This window comes from Pelobates fuscus, chromosome 6 (genome assembly GCF_036172605.1).
Source record: "Pelobates fuscus isolate aPelFus1 chromosome 6, aPelFus1.pri, whole genome shotgun sequence".
Taxonomy (NCBI): Eukaryota; Metazoa; Chordata; class Amphibia; order Anura; family Pelobatidae; genus Pelobates; species Pelobates fuscus.
This window is the reverse complement of record NC_086322.1, coordinates 222,362,877-222,385,347: the sequence shown is the minus strand read 5'-3', so window position 1 is coordinate 222,385,347 and position 22,471 is coordinate 222,362,877. Positions and strand designations below refer to the sequence as shown.

Genomic DNA, 22,471 nt, shown 5'->3' with positions numbered 1-22,471 from the left:
CTAAATATATCACCAAGTGTGTGCCAGTTCATCTGCCAGAATGGTTTGATGAGTGAATAATCCCACTAGATGTGTTTCAGTAAACCAGTCCACTCCCCACATCTTCAGCATATGTCTTACAGCATAAATATATTGCGAACTGTGTGTCATTTAGATTTTAAACATTTTATTCTACAGCAGTACATTGTGTTTTTATTCACAGATCCAATATAACTTATTACAAATATGACGCATGTTTTTTTAAATAATTTTATTTATCTGTATTTGCAATTTGATTGATTTATTTTATACTTGGTGAGAGATCTTTTTTAGTTTTCTTTACAGTGAAACAAAGTGCCAGATGGATTAACAACACTGCAGAACATTCCAGCTCTAAGTGAGTTAAATCTGCTTCATTACAAAAAGATTACCTTGCACTGTGGACTTTGGTGTCCTGCATTCCTCAGCATTGTTTTTTTGTTTGTTCATTCTTTAATGTGGGAGGTTTCCCTTTTGTTGAGGGTGTTCTAAAGCAGTGCTTTTTTGTTTGTTTTGTTTGAAAAATACAAATATTTATTTTGAGCTCAAGATGTCCAACTGCACAAACTTGACTTTGTGTAATAATGAAACAAGAAATGATTCTGATAGCAATGGGACACTATCTACCATTTTCAGTATAGTTCTGTCCATAATGTTGGCTCTGGTAGTTTTTTCTCTTGGATGCACTGTGGAGGCACTGAAACTGTGGTCCCATTTAAGGAGACCCTGGGGAATAGTTATTGGTCTTGTATGCCAGTTTGGAATCATGCCTTTAATAGCATATCTCTTGGCAATTGGTTTCTCGGTACAACCGACTCAAGCAGTAGCAATCTTAATCCTAGGATGTTGTCCTGGTGGTTTATTGTCGAACATCATCACTTTATGGGTGGATGGAGACATGGATTTAAGGTAAGGAAACATTTATATAATTGAATCTACCACACACTGTAATCACTTTATAACAAGAGTGTTTTAAAATCCTTACTGTACTCTTTCTAGTTTTTAGTGTACTCACAAATAATGGGTGAAGTAATGCATGCCTTATTCACTCTAAAACATTGACCACCATCCTTTTAAAACCTGTGGGACATGCCTTCATCTATACAGCGAAATAAATTTAAGAAAACAATAGTTGGTAGGCTCACTTGTTTGTTGTGTGGGATTGCCATATATAAATATACCAAATTCGGTTGTTGTATTTATTTATTTATGAAATATTTAACCAGGAAGGATACATTGATATTTCTCTCGTTTCCAAGTATGCCCTGGGTGTATATTTTATACAGCTGTAAGATCAAAATTAAGAAAAGCCCTTTTCTTAATTTTGAATTTTCAGATGTTCAATAGGTAACTCCCTAATTTAGTATCCTTGTGTGGTTTTGCCATATTTAGAGATACCAAATTAGGGAGCAATTAATGCACATGCATACACATTTACACACACACATAATCACACAAGCACATGATTTGTATGTATTTACATTTTATTGTATCATTTTTGTTCAGTTGAATCCTTAAATTTTATCATCAGACAGGAATAACTATGCCATATTTTGTTTGTGTTAATAAGCCAAATTTAAGACATACATGTTTTTCTTATTTAAAAAAAAAAATACAATTTTATTTTCTCATGTCATTAGACATGTGGGAAAGTGGGTGATCAGGACACAGCACAAAGATAGGGAGAGGAAATGTAGAAGGCCAGGTTATATTAACCCCTTAAAGACACAACTTCAGAAATAAAAGGGAATAATGACGGAATAGTTCCTTAAGGGGTTAAAATTTGTCTAAGCACCTGGAAGTCCCTCTAGTGGCTTTCGGCCAGACAGCCACTAGAGGTGGAGTTTACCCTCAGAGGTAATTTTATTAAAGACACGGAGGCTCCTATTATGCTTCTCTTTCTTTAATTTTCCCTCAGCAGCGAAGAGAGAAATGAGTGAAAAGAGAAAAAACATATCATTAACATATATACATATTCAACATATTCCATAGTGCTACATAAGGGAACCTCCCCCTTCCAGTATATAAGGTGTAACACTCTCTTCCTCTTCCTCTTTCTTCGCTGCTCCCTCAGACCAGCTAAGTACCTTCATTGACTATTTTATATTATTGTCATTTGTATCTTCATTTACTGTCCCTGTTCTTCTGCAGGGCTTGTTCCTAATTCATTTACTCCTATTATATACTTTTACTGCTGTGTTTCTTCTATCCTGTGGGGTGGGCTCAGGTCCCTCTCTTCTCTCTGGGCTGTTTTGACCCGGCCCGTTTTCGCCCGGGTCCCTGGGCTCTTTGAGTGCCCCTGGCATTCTCCCCACCCCCCCATAGCCGTTTTCGGCACCCTTAGACTCCCGCCGGCGGCTTACCCGAGCGGTTTTCTCTCTTCTCCGGTTCCGCCGCGCGCACGTTCTGCGCATGCGCGGAAGACGCGCGGCGGCCATTTTGTTGGTTTCTTGTCGCCGGTTGTGCCGGCGGCCATTTTAAGACCTTTTTTCGCAGCGTTTTTTGCTGTATTGCTCCGTGGAGGCTGCTTGCTCCCTGCTCCTGCTCCTATACCGGGTATTTCTCTCCTGCTCTGTCCTTTGTGCGTGGGTTAATCAATCCAGCATCTATCCCTGTCCTATACTCTCGGTATTTGCACTATATTATCTATAATTATGCAGTCTGCCTGCGGTGATTTAATTTCTCACCCTGTCCCCCCTAGGGGTACCACAGGTTCTGACTCCCAGGCTGACTCTAATCTTATAGGCTCTGAGGAGTTTCAAAGCCTCCTGGACACCACTATGTCCACCTCCATTAACAAGGCCATCTCCTCGGCCATGGGAGCTATGTCCTCTAGCATCTCCCTGTCCATCTCTCAGGCCCTTAGGCAGGCCCTCCCTGCCCAGTCTGGGCCAGGACACTCTCCCATCTCCCCTGAAGGGACTACCCCAGGGCGCAAGGCGCCTGGCAAACGTAAACACGCTGCTGACCACCCCCATACCCAGGTAAAGCCTGGTTTGAATGACACGCCTCAGGCTGTCGATGATGGCGCGCAACAACCGCGCAGTAGAGCTACTGGCCGGGCTACGGCGGCCAGGGAATGGAAACGGGCACGTGCCCATGATTTATTGTCCGATTCGGATGAGGATGGGGACGAGGAGTCAGACAATCAGTTCTCGGATCCCTACGGGGACGAGGTTTCAGGGGACGATGACCTCCCGGGGTCACAATTTCCCTCCAAGCCAACCCAGACCAAAGCCCTTTCAGGGGCCCATGATGCAGAGCTAACCTCTGACGATAAAGATGCCCTGGTATTTGACCCAGACAACCTCAGGCACCCTCGCTCCGCGGAATGGGAGCCTTCGGACCATATAGCCCGGTACCTGGCCCTTAGGGTCCGTAAATCCCTCTCACAGGAGGGTCGGAACAAACTGAGGGCGGAATGCCCCCGCCCGATCATACCCGATGCGGTAGCCAAGACCCCTGAGGTAGACCCCCAGATTATACAGTTCCTAGGCAAGACGGGTTGGAAACCCAAAAAGGGCCTGGACTACTCCATGCGCAACTGTCAGGACAAATTCCTTGACACCCTGGGCCCAGTCACCAAACTATATGAGCTACTAGAATCGGCTCAGGCTAGTGGGGCTCCAGTAGATTTTGATGTAGCGTTCGGATGGCTCCAACGTCTTATATGTATGATAGGCAACGCCAATACGGCTATGTCAACGGAACGCAGGAAAGCCATCCTGCTTAAGATTGAGCCCAAGCTCGCGAGCATGGCCTCCAATGAGCCCGGTGCCTCCGCAAAGGGCCTTCTATTTGGGGAGTCCTTTGTAAAGGACCTGGGGTCTTACGTTAAGACCTTCACAGCTTTGGACAAGGCCCAATCCTCCATCAAGCGAGTATTTAGCCCAAAGGTTTTTGGCGGGGCCGGTAGAGGTAGGAGCCGTCTACCCGGCCGCAACCCCCGGGGTTTCTCAAGACCGGGCAGAGGCTCCTTCAACCAACAGAGACCGACCCAGGAACGGTCCTTCACCCCGTTCTTCCCCTCACGAGGACGGGCTTGGCATACCCGCGGCAGTCGAGGAACACCCACGGGAAAACGCCCTTATGGTGAGTACCATGTTTCCCCTTTCTTCCCATATACGGGTAGGGGGCAGACTGGCCCGGTTCACTCGGGCATGGACACTGATCACGTCAGACAGTTGGGTGTTGCAGACGATAGAGGGCTACCACCTAGAATTGACTGCTCCCCCCATTCAGACCTCTCCCCCAAGGGCGATTCACATGCCGACTGCGCACTTAGACCTCATCTCTACAGAGATCAGAGAATTACAGGCAAAGAGGGCCATAGAGGAAGTCCCTCTAGACACACCAGGTTTCGTAAGCAACCTTTTTCTAGTGCCCAAAAAGGGAGGCGGGGTCCGCCCGGTTATCAACCTACGGCCCCTGAATGCCTTCATACAATACCGGCATTTCAAGATGGAAGGCATTCATTGCCTCAGAGACCTGCTCCTACCCGGAGACTGGATGGTCAAATTAGACTTGCAAGATGCTTACCTAACGATCCCCGTAGCCTCAATTCACAGGAACCTACTCCAGTTCTGCTGGGAAGGCAAGAAGTGGCGTTTCACATGCCTACCCTTCGGTCTGTCCTCAGCCCCTTGGTGCTTCACAAAAGTACTGAAACCGGTGGTGGCCTTCCTCAGATTACACGGGGTCCGCCTTATCATATACCTGGACGACATCCTCATACTCTCCGGGACTCGATCACTCTTACTAGAGCACTTAGGGTGGGCCCTACACCTCATACAGAACCTGGGCTTCCTTGTAAACTGGAAGAAATCGGTTCTGATCCCCTCTCAACAAATGGAATTCCTCGGATTCCGAATCGACTCAGTACTACAAGTTCTCTGCCTCCCGGCGGAGAAGATGTCCAACATCAAGAGGGAAATAAGGAAACTTATGCAACGGCCGGACATATCCCTGCGCCAACTGGCACGGGTCATCGGCCTGTTGGCAGCCTCTATCCAGGCGATTTTCCCAGGCCCGCTGCTTTACAGAGCCTTACAACGACTGAAAGCGGCCTGCCTACGAAGTGGCCACTCGTACGAATCCCACATTTCCCTGGACACGGAGTCGAGGGAGGAACTGAACTGGTGGCTAACCCACATGGAGGCTTGGAACGGCCGGGCGATCTTCGGGTCCACTCCAGATCTAGTGATCGAATCGGAGGCCAGCTTACATGGTTGGGGCGCACGCTGCGGCAATATCTCCACAGGAGGCAGATGGTCCACGGAAGAGTCCTTCTTACACATAAACTCTCTGGAACTGCTGGCGGCCTCGTTCGCCATTCGCAGTCTATCACCCAAAGGCATCTCATGCTCGATTCTTCTCAAGCTGGACAATGTCTCAGCGGTACGTTACATAAACCATCTAGGGGGAACCAGGTCCCGCATCCTAGCGGTTTTGGCCAGAGACTTCTGGAATTACTGCTTACAGAACAGCGTGTCCGTTACCGCGGAACACATCCCGGGCCTGGACAACTACACCGCGGACTGGAACTCCCGCTACTTGAGGGACTCGGGAGATTGGAGACTGCTACCGAACGTATTCCGCAGAATCTCATCCCTATGGGGACCTTTGAGCACGGACCTGTTCGCATCCAGACTCAACACACAACTACCGAGGTTCTGCAGCTGGCGACCAGACCCAGAGGCCATAGCGACAGACGCTTTCCTCCAAGATTGGTCCGAGGGCAGGGCTTACGCCTTCCCACCGTTCAATCTAATAGCTCGTTGTCTGGCACACCTCCGACGCTTCAAGAGCTCGTTGGTCCTGATAACCCCGTGCTGGAGATCTCAACCTTGGTTCCCACACCTGCTGGAGATGGCGATAGACCACCCAAGGCTACTGCCGAACCATCCATCTCTACTGGCCAACCCAGACGGGGAGAACCACCCCCTAGTGGAACAGGGCCTTCTCCGTCTCATGGCATGGCTCCTTTCCGGGGACCCTGGGAGATCACAGAGGTTTCGAGCACGACTATGCAACTCCTGGCAAACGCATGGGCACCTGGTACACGACAAGCTTATGCTGCGGCATGGAGACAGTGGGCCAATTGGTGCTTGGGACGATCATTGGATCCGGTATCAGCCCCTGTGAAGTCGGTACTAGATTTCCTTACACACCTGTTCGAGTCAGGCAAGGCCTTCCGCACGGTCAATGTATTCCGCTCGGCCATCTCAGCAGGACACGACCAGGTTGACGGCCTCCCACTAGGACAAAATCCCCTAATTTGTCGCCTGCTCAAGGGAGTCCGTTTCTCACGTCCCCCCACATCCAAATACGGATCCTTCTGGGACGTCAACTGTGTGTTCAGACTCCTAGATGGCTGGCCCACAAACGTGGATCTTTCACTTAAACAATTATCGGCAAAACTACTTATGCTGCTCTGCCTACTATCCTGTAAACGGGTATCAGATGTGAGAGCCTTGGACTGGCGAGCCCGTACATTCACCCCGGAGGGGGTGTCGTTCGATATCTCACGAAGAACGAAGTCGGCCACCAAACAAGTTTGCTATCCACGAATACCGTGTTTGCCTAACTTATGCCCAATAGCATGCCTAAAAGAGTACGAGTCTCGCACCTCTACACTGCGCCCGTCTAATGACGGCCCTCTGTTCATCTCCCTGAAGAAACCTCATGTACCTGTATCCACGCCGACACTGGCACGATGGATCAAATGGCTGTTTGCTACGGCCGGGATCGATGTCTCTGTTTTCTCATCACACTCTGTTAGAGGCGCCATGGCCTCAAAAGCATCGGCAGCCGGATGCCGCTTGGAAGACATTCTAAAGGCTGCAGATTGGTCTACGGAATCCACCTTCAGGAATTTTTACTTTAGACCGATACAACATTTTTCAGATAAAGTTATAGCTCAGCTTTAAAATAGCATAATAGGAGCCTCCGTGTCTTTAATAAAATTCCTAGATTTTACTAGTAGCATGACGTAAAGTCATGATTTTATTAATGACACGGAGGCGAGTATTATTCCCTCCCTCCCTCCCTGGGAAGGAAGTGGTGGTATGTTCTTCTTTTACAACCTGTTATTCTAGACTGACTCACAACTTACACTCATACCTTTAGGACGGGTCTTCCTGGCCCAAGTTTATTAAGTTATGCATAACTATTTGACGTTCTTTTCCTGGGGACACTGTGACGCCTTTTTCTTTCAGGCATAGTTGACGTTAGCTTATTTGATCATAACCGTTGCATATCCATATATTATGTCTATTTAATATGACATTCATTTCCTTTTCAGAAATATAGGTTACTAGAAATACTGGACTATGTTACACCCAGTTGTCAGTTGAGATTTTACCATATTTCTCCTCTCTTTTTTAGCATGATTCCACAAACCAATGGAACTAACAGGAGCTTCAAGGTTGACTCCGCATTCCCTAGGAAGATATGTTCAACTTCCCAAGATTACAGTTCAAGTTCAAGTTATGGTTCGGTTTACTGGTCTTCGGATCGCTACGAAAGAGGAAGAGGAAGAGAGTGCTACACCTTATATACTGGAAGGGGGAGGTTCCCTTATGTAGCACTATGGAAATGTTGAATATGTATATATGTTAATGATATGTTTTTTCTCTTTTCACTCATTTCTCTCTTCGCTGCTGAGGGAAAATTAAAGAAAGAGAAGCATAATACTCGCCTCCGTGTCATTAATAAAATCATGACTTTACGTCATGCTACTAGTAAAATCTAGGAATTGTTGCAGTTTCTCAGAAACATCAGTAATTACAACTGCAGGGTTAAGTAACATGGAACATTGCACTCAGACCACTTCAATGATCTGAAGGGGTCTGGGCAGGGGCGTACCTAGAGCATTTGGCACCCGGGGCGGATCCTCCTTATGGCACCCCCCCCCCCTTAAAATGTAAAAAAACAGCCAAGTTTTTTTTTACAATGAATGTAGCACTGAGCAGTGTTTGTGCATCTAAATGTAAATGTAAATGTAAGCATGGGTTTTTGTATGGAAAATGTGTGAGTGAATGTAGGGGTGTGTAGTGTTGGCGTTTGAATGCAGGCATGCATTTGTGTGTAATGTTGGCAGTATAGGGCAGTGGTGTGGTTATATCAAAAACATGGTGATATTTTAAAGGTGTGTTTGTAGTGTTGTTTGAATGCAGGGGTGTGCTTTTGTGTAGTGTTGGCAAAATGCTAAGATGTATGCACATATACACATACACAAATATATACACACAATCAGAAAACACATTTGCATATAATTCATACTAGCCACCCAGATTTCCTGTTCTGCGCTGGCTGACACCTCTAAACTCCTCTATTTGATATCCCTATGTGAGATTGCCATATTTAGATCTAAAGAGCACCCTAATTTAGCATATTTAAATATGGAAATCTCACATAAGAGCATACATTTAGGAAAATATCTACTAAACTGCTAAAAGATCAAAATGTAAAAGCCTTTTACTTAATTTTAATCTTTCAGTTGTTTAGTAGATAACTCCCGTATTTGTTATCCTTATGTGGGATTAACATATTTAAGGACACCAAATAAGGGAGCTATCTACTAAACATACACATTTATATACACACACAGACTTGTACATCTGTGGTTGTGTGTGTATATAAATACACACACAATCCCAGACATACACCTAATCACAGACACACAATCACAATAAACACACACTTAACGACAGAGATACACACAATCACAGACACACACAAAAATCACATTCTTACACACATTTAGTAATTAAGATGTCCACCCAGCTTCCCTACCTTGCTCTTGGATCTTCCCCATGGGGATTAACGGTTGCTGCTGGGCGCTCTTCCTGCACATCTCACTTGTGCTCCCAGTAGTGATGACGATGCCATCTTATCCCAGCTGCCGGTTCACTGCAGGGCGCGCACTAACCTCACTGCCTCCCAGAATATATCTGTCCTTGTCCCTTGTGTAAAAAAATGTTTGTGACAGCGTATGTATGTGCATTGTGTGTGACTGCATATGTAATTTGTGAATGTGAGCCTGTGTGTAATGTGTCTATGTGACAGTAGGGGAACAGTTGTATGTGCCTGGGTGGGTCGGAGTAGATTGGGGTCTGGTACTTCGTGTGTGATATTGCATGGGGGAATAGGGCAGGGAGGGTGAGGGTATAATGGCACGGAGGGTGGGGGATATAGGGCAGGGGGGTGGGGTTATAATGGCAGGGGGATTATAGGGCAGGGGGGTATAGTAGTATCTTACCATTTAGGAGGGTGCAGGATCAGCAGGGTCTGTTTCACCATTTGGTGGCTGCTCTGGGGTTATAATGGCAGTGAGGTGGGGTATAGGGCAGGAGGGGTTGGAGTATAATGGCAGGGGGGTTATAATGGCAGTGAGGTGGGAGTATAGGGCAGGCGGTGTGGGGGTAAAGGGGTGGGAGTATAATGGTGGGGGGTATAGGGAGGGGGGTGTTATAATGGCAGGGAGGTGGGGGTATAGGGCAGGGGGATTATTATTGCAGGGGGGATTATAATGGCAGGGAGGTGGGGGTATAATGGCCGTGTGGGGTATAGGGCAGGGAGGGTGGTGGTATAATGGCAGGGGGTATAGGGCAGGGGGTGGTGGTGATATAATGTCAGGAGGGTATAGGGCGGGGGTGATATAATGGCAGGGGGGTATAGGGCAGGGAGGGTGGTGGTATAATGGCAGGGGGTATAGGGTAGGGAGGGTGGTGGTATAATGGCAGGGGGGTACAGGGCAGGGAGGGTGGCGGTATAATGGCAGGGGGGTACAGGGCAGGGAGGGTGGCGGTATAATGGCAGGGGGGTATAGGGCAGGGGGTGGTGATATAATGGCAGGGGGGTATAGGGCAGGTGGGGTGATATAATGGCAGGGGGTATAGGGCAGTGGGGGTGATATAATGGCAGGGGGTACAGGGCAGGGAGGGGGGTTATAATGGCAGGGGGTGGTGATATAATGGCAGGGGGTACAGGGCAGGGAGGGGGGTTATAATGGCAGGGGGTGGTGATATAATGGCAGGGGGGTACAGGGCAGGGAGGGGGGTTAGAATGGCAGGGTGGTGATTTAATGGAAGGGGGTATAGGGCAGGGGGGTGGTGATATAATGGCAGGGGGTGATTTGATGGCAGGGGGGTATAGGGCGGGTGGTGGTGATATAATGGCAGGGGGGGTGATTTAATGGCAGGGGGTATAGGGCGGAGGGGTGATATAATGGCAGGGGGGTGGTGATATAATGGCAGGGGGGGTGATTTAATGGCAGGGGGGTACAGGGCAGGGAGGGTAGCGGTATAATGGCAGGGGGGTATAGGGCAGGGGGGTGGTGATATAATGGCAGGGGGGTATAGGGCAGGTGGGGTGATATAATGGCAGGGGGTACAGGGCAGGGAGGGGGGTTATAATGGCAGGGGGTGGTGATATAATGGCAGGGGGGTACAGGGCAGGGAGGGGGGTTATAATGGCAGGGGGTGGTGATATAATGGCAGGGGGGTATAGGGCAGGTGGGGTGATATAATGGCAGGGGGTATAGGGCAGTGGGGGTGATATAATGGCAGGGGGTACAGGGCAGGGAGGGGGGTTATAATGGCAGGGGGTGGTGATATAATGGCAGGGGGTACAGGGCAGGGAGGGGGGTTATAATGGCAGGGGGTGGTGATATAATGGCAGGGGGGTACAGGGCAGGGAGGGGGGTTAGAATGGCAGGGGGGTGATTTAATGGAAGGGGGTATAGGGCAGGGGGGTGGTGATATAATGGCAGGGGGTGATATAATGGCAGGGGGGGTGATTTAATGGCAGGGGGTATAGGGCGGAGGGGTGATATAATGGCAGGGGGGTGGTGATATAATGGCAGGGGGGGTGATTTAATGGCAGGGGGGTACAGGGCAGGGAGGGTAGCGGTATAATGGCAGGGGGTATAGGGCAGGGGGTGGTGATATAATGGCAGGGGGGTATAGGGCAGGTGGGGTGATATAATGGCAGGGGGTACAGGGCAGGGAGGGGGGTTATAATGGCAGGGGGTGGTGATATAATGGCAGGGGGGTACAGGGCAGGGAGGGGGGTTATAATGTCAGGGGGGTGATTTAATGGCAGGGGGGTATAGGGCAGGGGTGGGGTGATTTAATGGCAGGGGGGTATAGGGCAGGGGTGGGGGTGATTTAATGGCAGGGGGGATATAATGGCAATGGGGTATAGGGCAGGGGGGGTATAATAGTTACTTACCATTTAGAAGGGTGCAGGGGCAGCAGCTCCTTCCCAGGCAGGCAGCAGGTGCAGGGGATCTGTATAGAGTGACCACGGGGGAGCAACCTGGTTCTGCGCCCCCTGCTGGTACACTCCGAAATAGCCTCCCTGCAGCTCAGTGTGTGAGTCAGAACACAGGCTGGGAATCCCCTCCTTGTGCTCTGACTCACTGACTGAGCGCCGGTCTGCCAGAGCTGCGGGAGAGCAGGGGGTACAGAGCCTGGCACCCCCCTGCTGAGTGGCACCCGGGGCGGACCGCCCCCCCGCCCCCCCCCTTAGTACGCCACTGGGTCTGGGTACCTATAGTATCCGTTTAACTCATAAACATGTGTGTATAAAATATTGACTTTCTGTATGCCAAGAGTTTCAGATAGAGCTTTCTGTATCTGTAGCCTCTCTTAATGATGACCTGGCTGAGGTAGTTAAGGCCTATGCCTCATTTGATGTTCACTTGTAGAGTTGTTTTCCACTTGCCAATTGGGTTCTTGATGAAGACTCTTAGTGTCTTGTTGAACTTGTATAGAACCAAGCATTCCAGTATCTATGTCTGCGGTATTGTGTTTTAGGCTGTGCACAGATTGGTGTGACTGGTTTTGGAATCCTGTGTGACTGCTTGGTTTATCAGCAGTATTTTGAGCCTCCATTTCTTAAATATTGACTCATATTCCCATTGACCTTGATGCCTGAAAGGACCTTCCATGTTGTGTAGCGGGATGTGATGGGTTGGTAGTTCAATGGTATGTTCCATTGTGAGGGTCTTTCATGACCAGAATTGCTCTGCCTTGTGTTAGCCAATCACGGTGGGAGAATGTTACTGTTAGCTAGCACATTTGATGCTAGTGGTTCATACATTGTTGTTAGTTTCTTTATCCAGTAGGTGTGCATCGTGTCATAGAGCTAGTCCCCTACCCTTGTCCCGGAAGGAGAGACTCCCGGAGGACCCCAGTCAAGCCACGGTGAAGCTGAGGTTTTCCTGGTTCCAGCTAGGAAGTGATCCTTGGCAGTGATACCTAGCCAGGCTACAGGAAGCTCAGCTAGTAAATTTCTGTCTTTTGAGTAAATTTATTAAATATGTGTTGCAATAATTCCACTGACATGATACATAGCCAAAAATCATCTACAAACACACGCAAGTTAGGGCGATCTATTATGGTCAAACTACTTCCTCTGCAGATATAGGCTATGTCTTAGTAATATATATTATACTGAGTATTACTTACAGTTTATGTGCAAATATTACTGACCACCTACACAAACACATTCACTGCATCCACTACACAAACACACAGCATTCATTAAATACACACTTTGCATCCACTCTACACACACACTGCATCTTTGTGGGCAGACTTGGGGGCAGGCCCTGTGTGTGGACTCATGGGTTGGCCTGTGGCTGGATTCGGGGATGGACCCCAGACCTTGAGCTGTGTTAGCCCTGTATACTCTTTTAGGCTAATGGCACTGGTAGCAACTCTGTAACATAATTTATCAAAGCTGTGACCATGCCCAGTAAAACACAGGAACTTACAGGGGTTTTAATGAGGGGTTTAATATAAATAAATGTGTTGTTGTTTTGCAGCCTTAGTATGACATCATGTTCAACCATAGTTGCATTGGGAATGATGCCGTTGTGCCTCTTCATCTACTCAAACTCCTGGGAACTGGCAAAAAGCATAATAATACCATATTACAACATAGGTAAGGACTTCCTAATTGTTGTTTTTCCAAAATTGAAAACTATGAAACATAGAATGTGACGGCAGATAAGAACCATTTGTGTGTAAAAAAACAGATAAAATTTGTATCTTGTAATACCTTTTTTATTGGACTAATACAGCTACAATCTCTACTTGAACACTATATATATCTATATATATATATATATATATATATATATATATATAGATATAGATAGATAGATAGATAGATAGATAGATAGATAGATAGATAGATACATACATACATACATACATACACAGGGCTCAACAAATCACAGGCGCCAGGTCGTCATAGCGACGAGAAATTTTGCCCTGGTACCTGGGATTTGTCAACCCTTTCCTAAGCCGCACAGGAAACATTAAAGTTGAGCTCACTAACACACACAAGCTCACTACAGACAAGCTCACTGACACACACATGCTCACTAAAGACAAGCTCACTGACACACACATGCTCACTACAGACAAGCTTACTAACACACATGCTCACTACAGACAAGCTCCCTAACACACACAAGCTCACAAGACGTGCTCACTGACACACACACAAGCTCACTACAGACAAGCTCACTGACACACACACAAGTTCACTACAGACAAGCTCACTGACACACATGCTCACTACAGACAAGCTCACTGACACACATGCTCACTACAGACAAGCTCACTGACACACATGCTCACTACAGACAAGCTCACTGGCACACATGCTCACTACAGACAAGCTTACTAACACACATGCTCACTACAGACAAGTTCACTGAAACACACACAAGCTCACTACAGACAAGCTCACTGACACACACACAAGCTCACTCAGCAGACACATACAAGATCACTCTGTCATGCTAAGTATTGGAAGCCAACCTTGCACTGGAGGCTGTGGTTGTGGGAGAACTGGGAGGCCATTTCCAGGTCTCTTTCTGCAACAAGGTCATCTGCTAGAGAGTAGGGGCAGAGCTCCATGTGGGGGTGGAGCTTGCGTACGGTGAGGCGATCTTCCATGCAGGGGCAAAGCTTGTGTGCCGGGGAAGCTGCTGTGACGAACCTGCCCGCGTCTCGTCTTCCCTCCAAATCTAGTCGAGAACATGTGTAAAGGAGTCATTATCAGACTGGAGCAATTTAAATGGAGTCCAAGAGTAATGGGATTATATAAACGTTGCACTACTGAAGGCAACAGAAAATTGCATTAGGCTTGTGTCAGGATCGGGACAGGGATCCAACACGCAGAGTACAAACAGTAGCCAGATACGTATACCGGACCTTAGAATGGCCGGACTAACGTAAGTAGTACAGTATAGAATGGTCAAAGACAAGCCAAGGTCGAGGGTAACAGAAGACAGGTAAGCGAGAGACAAGCCGAATCAAGGGTAACCGAGATAAGCAGAGTAAGGTAAACAAGCCGGGTCAAAACCAAAAGGGATAATAGAATACACAAGCACTGAGTGACTAGAACAAGCTAGAACCACGACAGGGCAATGAGCTAATGAAAGAAGCTCTGTTAAATACCCTGTTCAGAGCAGTAACCACGCCTCCGAGGCGTCCTGATTGGTCCTGCAGCAATTGAGTGACAGGTCGTTCCGGAGGAGTGTCCTGATGACAACTTCCTGCCTAGATGCTGTAAAAGGCAGTCACTCCCTCGCGGCCGGCCTTGCATGACCGGATAGACCGTGGGGAAGGGAGCCATCAGGCCGTCTGGATGGAGGAACAGCTAAGTCTCTACCTCTTTCGGAGGTAGAGACCACAGGTACCCTAACAGTACCCCCCCTCTCAGATACGCCCACCGGGCGGAATACACCAGGGCGAGAAGGGAATCGAGAGTGAAACGCCCTGCGGAGACGGGGAGCATGCACCTCCTCCTGAGGTACCCAACTTCTCTCCTCAGGACCATAACCCTTCCAATTGACCAGATATTGCAGTTTCCCCCGGGAGATTCGAGAATCAACGATGGAATTGACCTCATACTCCTCCTGACCCTCCACCTGAACTGAGCGGGGAGGGGCGATCGTGGAGGAGAACCTGTTACATATTAATGGTTTTAGCAAGGAAACGAATGAATTAGGAATGCGTAAGGCATTAGGCAACGCTAAACGATACGCAACTGGGTTAATTTGAGACAGTACCCTGTAAGGTCCAATATATCGAGGAGCAAACTTCATGGACGGCACTTTTAACCGAATGTTTCTAGTACTTAACCATACTCTATCGCCTGGAACAAACACCGGTGCTGCCCTTCTACGTTTGTCAGCGTGTTTTTTAACCAGCATAGAATTGTGCAGAAGGATTTGTCGAGTTTGATCCCACAACTTTCTTAAATTGGCAACATGAACATCCACCGACGGTATCCCTTGAGAAGAAGACTCTGAAGGAAGGATGGAAGGATGAAAGCCATAATTCAAGAAAAAAGGGCTAGAATGCGTAGAATCGCAAATGAGATTGTTATGTGCAAACTCCGCCCAAGGAATCAAACCGACCCAATCGTCCTGGTGTTCTGAAACGAAACAATGTAAATATTGTTCAACTTTTTGGTTAGTGCGTTCAGCAGCTCCATTGGACTGAGGATGATAGGCAGAGGAGAAATTCAATTTGATGCCTAGTTGGGAGCAGAATGATCTCCAAAAACGGGAAACAAATTGGGAGCCTCTGTCAGAGAAAATTTGGGAAGGTATCCCATGCAAACGGAAAATCTCCCTGGCGAATATCTCCGCTAATTCGGGCGAAGATGGGAGTTTAGGTAAGGGAATGAAGTGAGCCATTTTAGTAAATCTGTCTACCACAGTGAGGATGACAGTCTGCTTTTTAGAGATAGGCAAATCAACAATGAAGTCCATTGCCAGGCAGGACCAAGGCTTTTCAGGAACCTCTAAAGGGTGCAGAAATCCGCATGGAAGCGAATGGGGTAGCTTGGTCTTGGTACAAACTTCACATGCCCCGATGAATTCTTTAATATCCTTGCGTAAGTCAGGCCACCAAAAATCTTTAGAGACCAGCGCATAAGTCTTGCGGATGCCAGGATGCCCAGCCACCTTGCTGTTATGGAGACAGCGTAGCACCTCCAGTTGGAGAGCGGCAGGAACGAAGTGTTGATCCCCAGGAGTGTGTTTGGGTGCCAAATGCTGAAACTTCATGATCTCAGAAAGCAATGGAGAGTGAATCCTGAGATTCGTGTTCGCGATGATATTCCCCTTAGGAACTATGGAGGACAGAAGTGGTTCAGTTATAGTGGATGGTTCATATTGACGAGACAAAGCATCGGCTTTAGATTTCTTAGAACCAGGTCTATACGTAAGTACATAATTAAAGTGAGTGAGGAACAAGGCCCAGCGAGCCTGCCTGGCGGACAAGCGCTTAGCCTCCCCAATATAAGACAAGTTCTTATGATCCGTTAGAATAGTAACAGGGTGTAGTGTCCCTTCCAGTAAATGTCTCCACTCCTTTAAAGCCTTAATGACCGCTAACAGTTCCCTCTCCCCGATGTCATATCTGCTCTCAGGCCCAGAAATTTTTTTAGAGAAGAAACCACAAGGGTGTAACGGTTTATCCACCCCTAACCTTTGAGACAGAACAGCCCCAACTCCTGTCTCCGAAGCATCGACCTCGAGCAAGAAAGGCAGAGTCGTATCAGGATGAACTAGAATGGGAGCTGAGGCAAAAAGTTCCTTGAGAGTCTTAAAAGCACCAAGAGCTTCCTCAGACCAGAACTTAGTATCAGCCCCTTGTTTGGTCATATTGGTAATAGGCGCAATGATAGAGGAGTAACCCTTATTGAAGCGCCTATAGTAGTTGGAAAAACCAATAAACCTTTGGATAGCCTTGAGTCCTTTGGGCAAAGGCCAGTCTAAAATAGATTGGAGTTTACCAGGATCCATTTTAAAACCTTCCCCAGAAATCACGTACCCAAGAAAGTCTACCTGAGACTGATCAAAACTGCACTTCTCCAATTTGCAGTATAGACCATGTTGCAGAAGTTTGTGTAACACCTTTCTGACCTGTCTATGGTGAGTCTAAATCTCCTTAGAGTGTATTAGTATGTCGTCCAGGTAAACAATAACACAATCATGCTAAAACTCCCTAAGTACCTCATTAATCAAATCTTGAAATACTGCAGGAGCATTGCATAGTCCAAATGGCATAACAGTGTATTCGTAATGGCCATACCGGGTATTGAATGCCGTCATCCACTCGTGACCTTGCTGGATTCTCACCAAATTGTAAGCCCCTCTGAGATCTAACTTGGTGAAGATTTTGGAGCCCTTAAGACGATCAAATAACTCGGTAATCAGTGGGATTGGATAGGCATTTCTGACAGTTATTTTATTCAAGCCTCGGTAATCGATACAAGGTCTCAGCGTGCCATCCTTCTTCTTAATGAAAAAGAACCCCGCCCCGGCCGGAGAAGAAGACCTCCTGATGAATCCCTTTTCTAAATTCTCCTGAATATACTCCTCTAGAACCGAGTTTTCCTGAACAGACAAAGGATATACATGGCCCCTCGGAGGCATAGTCCCGGGTAGAAGCTTAATTTTACAGTCAAATGACCTGTGTGGCGGCAAAGAATCGGCATTCTTCTTGTCAAACACTGTCAAACACTAGGTAAAGGTCTGGTATTTGTCTTTCTGTGGACTGAGTAGGATTCTCCTGTATGTTAATATTAGCTAATGGAGAAACCTTGCACAAACACCGATCCTGGCAGCCCTGGCCCCACGAGAGTATCTCCCCTAACTCCCAATCGATAATAGGGTTATGTTCTTTCAACCATGGGTACCCCAGAACTATGGGAACGGAAGGAGACGAAATGAGCAGAAGAGATAAATTCTCCACGTGTAGGATACCAACATTTAAATCAATGGGTATGGTCTCACGAAAGATAACAGGGTCTAGTAGTGGTCTACCATCTATGGCCTCAACGGCCAAGGGTGTCTCCCTTAGCTGGGATGGGAAATTGTTTTTACTGGCAAAGGCTTGGTCGATAAAATTCTCAGCAGCACCGGAATCTATCAAAGCCATAGCCCTTACTACTTCCCTCCCGCAAGTTAAGGAAACTGGTAGCAGAAGCCTGTGATCTTTATAATTAGGAGTAGAGGACAAAATAGAAACACCCAAGGCCTGTCCTCTAGAGAGACTTAGGTGCGAGCGTTTCCCGGGCGGTTAGAACAGTTCGAGAGTAAATGACCCTTAGCTCCACAATACATACACAAACCCTCTCTTCACCTGTACTGTCTTTCCTCCTCAGAGAGGCGGGTATACCCTATCTGCATAGGTTCAGGAAGCAAAGATACCGTGGAGTCAGGACTTGGAAAAGCGGGGGCTAACCTAAAAGAAGGTCTCCGGTTCCTCTCTCGAGTGTTCTGTCTCTCTCTTAAACGTTCATCTATACGAGAGATGAACGAAATTAAATCCTCTAAATTCTCAGGGAGTTCTCTGGTAGCAACCTCATCAAGGATTACTTCAGATAAGCCATTCAAAAATACATCCATATACGCCTGCTCATTCCACTTGACTTCTGACGCCAGAGACCTGAACTCTAGTGCATAATCCACCAGTGTTTGGTTCTCCTGTTTCAGACGCAACAGTAATCTGGCTGCATTAACCTTTCTACCTGGAGGGTCAAATGTTCTTCTAAAAGCAGCTACAAAGGCGTTATAGTTATAAACTAATGGGTTATCGTTCTCCCATAATGGGTTGGCCCATCTCAGAGCTTTCTCAATAAGTAGGGTGATAATAAATCCTACCTTTGCCCTATCTGTAGGATAAGAGCGAGGTTGCAATTCAAAGTGGATACTAATTTGGTTTAAGAAACCACGACACTTCTCAGGAGCCCCACCATAGCGTACTGGGGGGGTAATGCGCGAAGAAGCACCCACTGTGGCTTCCTCTAGACCTGAACCGACAGGAGAAACAGGGGTATTACGTATCTCCTCTGGTGGGTTATTGGCCCGAGATAATAGAGCCTGTAGCGCAAGCGCCATCTGATCCATTCTGTGATCCATGGCTTCAAACCTAGAATCAGGAGAAGCCAGCTGACTGTTTGTACTTGCAGGATCCATTGGCCCTGTCGTAATGTCAGGATCGGGACAGGAATCCAACACGCAGAGTACAAACAGTAGCCAGATACGTATACCGGACCTTAGAATGGCCGGACTAACGTAAGTAGTACAGTATAGAATGGTCAAAGACAAGCCGAGGTCGAGGGTAACAGAAGACAGGTAAGCGAGAGACAAGCCGAATCAAGGGTAACAGAGATAAGCAGAGTAAGGTAAACAAGCCGGGTCAAAACCAAAAGGGATAATAGAATACACAAGCACTGAGTGACTAGAACAAGCTAGAACCACGACAGGGCAATGAGCTAATGAAAGAAGCTCTGTTAAATACCCTGTTCAGAGCAGTAACCACGCCTCCGAGGCGTCCTGATTGGTCCTGCAGCAATTGAGTGACAGGTCGTTCCGGAGGAGTGTCCTGATGACAACTTCCTGCCTAGATGCTGTAAAAGGCAGTCACTCCCTCGCGGCCGGCCTTGCATGACCGTGGGGAAGGGAGCCATCAGGCCGTCTGGATGGAGGAACAGCTAAGTCTCTACCTCTTTCGGAGGTAGAGACCACAGGTACCCTGACAGCTTGTCAGTAAAAGCAAAAACATTAAGAAACCACTGTGGTACCCCGCAGATGTGGCCAAAATAGTAAAAAACTTAGAAAAAGTTAGCATTTAGTAATTATAAAAAAAAACAGAGTGAGGAAGACAGAATGATCTATAAGATTAGGCAGAAAGAGGCTAAGCAAGTTTTTGTTTGGTATTTACAGATGAAAATGAAGGAAAGGGACCTCAGTTAAGAAAAAGGATAAATGAGTCATTTATTACACGTGAGTTTACAGTGGAAGAGGTTCTATTTCAACTGTCAAAAGTAAAGACAAATAAGTCAATGGGACCTGATGGAATACACCCAAAGATATTAAAAGAGCTTCGTGGTGTACTAGCAAAACCATTAACAGATTTATTTAACCAATCATTGATAACAGGAGTAGTCCCAGAAAATTGGAAGTTGGCGAATGTTGTGCCCATTCACAAGAAAGGTAATAGGGAGGAGTCGGGCAACTATAGGCCAGTAAGCCTTACTTCAGTAGTGGGGAAAGTGATGGAAACCATGTTAAAGGATAGGATTGTTGAACATCTAAAAACACATGGATTTCAAGATCAGAGACAACATGGGTTTACTTCAGGGAGATCATGCCAAACTAATCTTATTGATTTTTTTGATTGGGTAACTAAAATTATAGATCAGGGTGGTGCAGTAGACATTGCTTACCTATATTTCAGTAAGGCTTTTGACACTGTTGCACATAGAAGGCTTATCAATAAACTGCAATCTTTAAGTTTGGATTCCAATATTGTTGAATGGGTAAGGTCGTGGCTGAGTGACAGGCAACAGACGGTTGTAGTCAATGGAGTATATTCGAAGCTTGGGGGGTACCTCAGGGATCTGTACTTGGACCCATTCTCTTTAATATTTTTATTAGTGATAATGCAGAAGGTCTTGATGGTAAGGTATGTATTTTTGCTGATGATACTAAGATATGTAACAGGGTTGATGTTCCAGGAGGGATAAGCCAAATGGCTAATGATTTAGGTAAACTAGAAAAAATGGTCAGAGTTGTGGCAACTGACATTTAATGTGGATAAGTGCAAGATAATGCATCTTGGATGTAAAAACCCAAGGGCAGAGGACAGAATATTTGAGAGTCCTAACCTCAACATCTGAGGAAAGGGATTTAGGGGTGATTATTTCTGATGACTTAAACGTAGGCAGACAATGTAAGCAGGAAATGCTAGCAGAATGCTTGGTTGTATAGGGAGAGGTATTAGCAGTAGAAAGAGGGAAGTGCTCATGCCATTGTACAGAACACTGGTGAGACCTCACTTGGAGTATTGTACGCAGTACTGCAGACCGTATCTTCAGAAGGATATTGATACCTTAGAGAGAGTTCAGAGAAGGGCTACTAAACTGGTTCATGGATTGCAGGATAAAACTTACCAGGAAAGGTTAAAGGATGTATAGCTTGGAGGAAAGACGAGACAGGGGGGATATGATAGAAACCTTTAAATACATAAAGGGAATCAACACAGTAAAGGAGGAGACTATATTTAAAAGAAGAAAAACTACCACAACAAGAGGACATAGTCTTAAATTAGAGGGACAAAGGTTTAAAAATAATATCCGGATGTATTACTTTACTGAGAGGGTAGTGGATGCATGGAATAGCCTTCCAGCTGAAGTGATAGAGGTTAACACAGTAAAGGAGTTTAAGCATGCGTGGGATAGGCATAAGGCTATCCTAACTATAAGATAAGGCCAAGGACTAATGAAAGTATTTAGAAAATCGGGCAGACTAGATGGGCCGAATGGTTCTTATCTGCCGTCACATTCTATGTTTCTATGTCTAGATCATTACACATTTAAATAAACATATATAACTTTTGTAATTTGTTACTATTTTGCTTGAATTTTACATCTTATTTTTCCCTGATGTTTAAGCATTGTTGGGGTGGTAAAAGGGAAAATTGAGAGTAAATGTGTATTATTTCATACATAATGCCTATATTCTGTTGACTTTGGTTGGTTAACAAAGCACTAGATACAAGATTTTCGGTACTCTGTCATGATTATGGCAGCAATATCTGATTTTTATGTTCAATCTAACATTCATTATTTTCAATGTATCTGTCCCTTGCAGTCTTCACAATGTCTTATACGGAAACTCTTGGCTGTATTTTTCTACCAGTATGTGCACTTGTTGAAATATAAAAAAGTAAAAGAGGAAAGAAAATTCTTTATTATTTTATTATAGTTGTTCATAGCTTCATAAAAATACCTCCAAATACATTAATATTAGTCCAGATTTTCACAATGCCTCCATTGCCTAGGATGTAAATCAAATGCAAGTTTTAGGATAAATATTGTAAGGCAGTATTTTAAGGGTTAATGTAAAATTAGGTATGCTCTTTCTATAAGTTTAATAGAAGCTGCCAGATCCAAAACTACCACACAAAAGCATATGTTTTTACAAATTAGGTCCCTCTAGATCAGGGGTAGTCAACCTTTTAATACCTACCGCCCATTTTTTTTTTATTCTTTATTTTTGTGGTGCAAATATTTAACACATGCTCTTGCAATACCCCAACAGCAATAACAATGATTGTAAGATACATATTTTAACAAGTACAATGCATAGAGGATTACTGCACACATGTTTTGGTTAAGTAGCAAAGTCACAGGCTAGTCAAACATGTCTGAAGTATATCGAAAAACAAAGTATGCAATCAACATGAGCTACCCAGACATGTGAATGGCTATGAGAGAATATGTTATAAAACATGCTTGTGAGACAGGAGTATGAGAGAAAAAAAAATGAGAAAAAAGATTGCTAGATAAGCATGCTTATTAGCATGATGTTATTGTGTAACAGGCTATCTATAAACATGCCTAG

At 46.0% G+C, this 22,471-nt stretch overlaps 1 protein-coding gene across 1 annotated transcript in view; it reads left to right on the top strand.

The window, feature by feature from the left end:
• Positions 1-568: 568 nt before the first annotated feature.
• Positions 569-22,471, top strand: part of SLC10A6 (solute carrier family 10 member 6) — a 71,879-nt gene continuing 49,976 nt past the window's right edge. Inside the window, exons 1-2 of the mRNA XM_063425838.1 lie at positions 569-927; positions 12,854-12,972. Of these exons, the coding sequence (XP_063281908.1) occupies positions 569-927; positions 12,854-12,972 (478 nt within the window). The remainder of the gene's footprint in view (positions 928-12,853; positions 12,973-22,471) is intronic.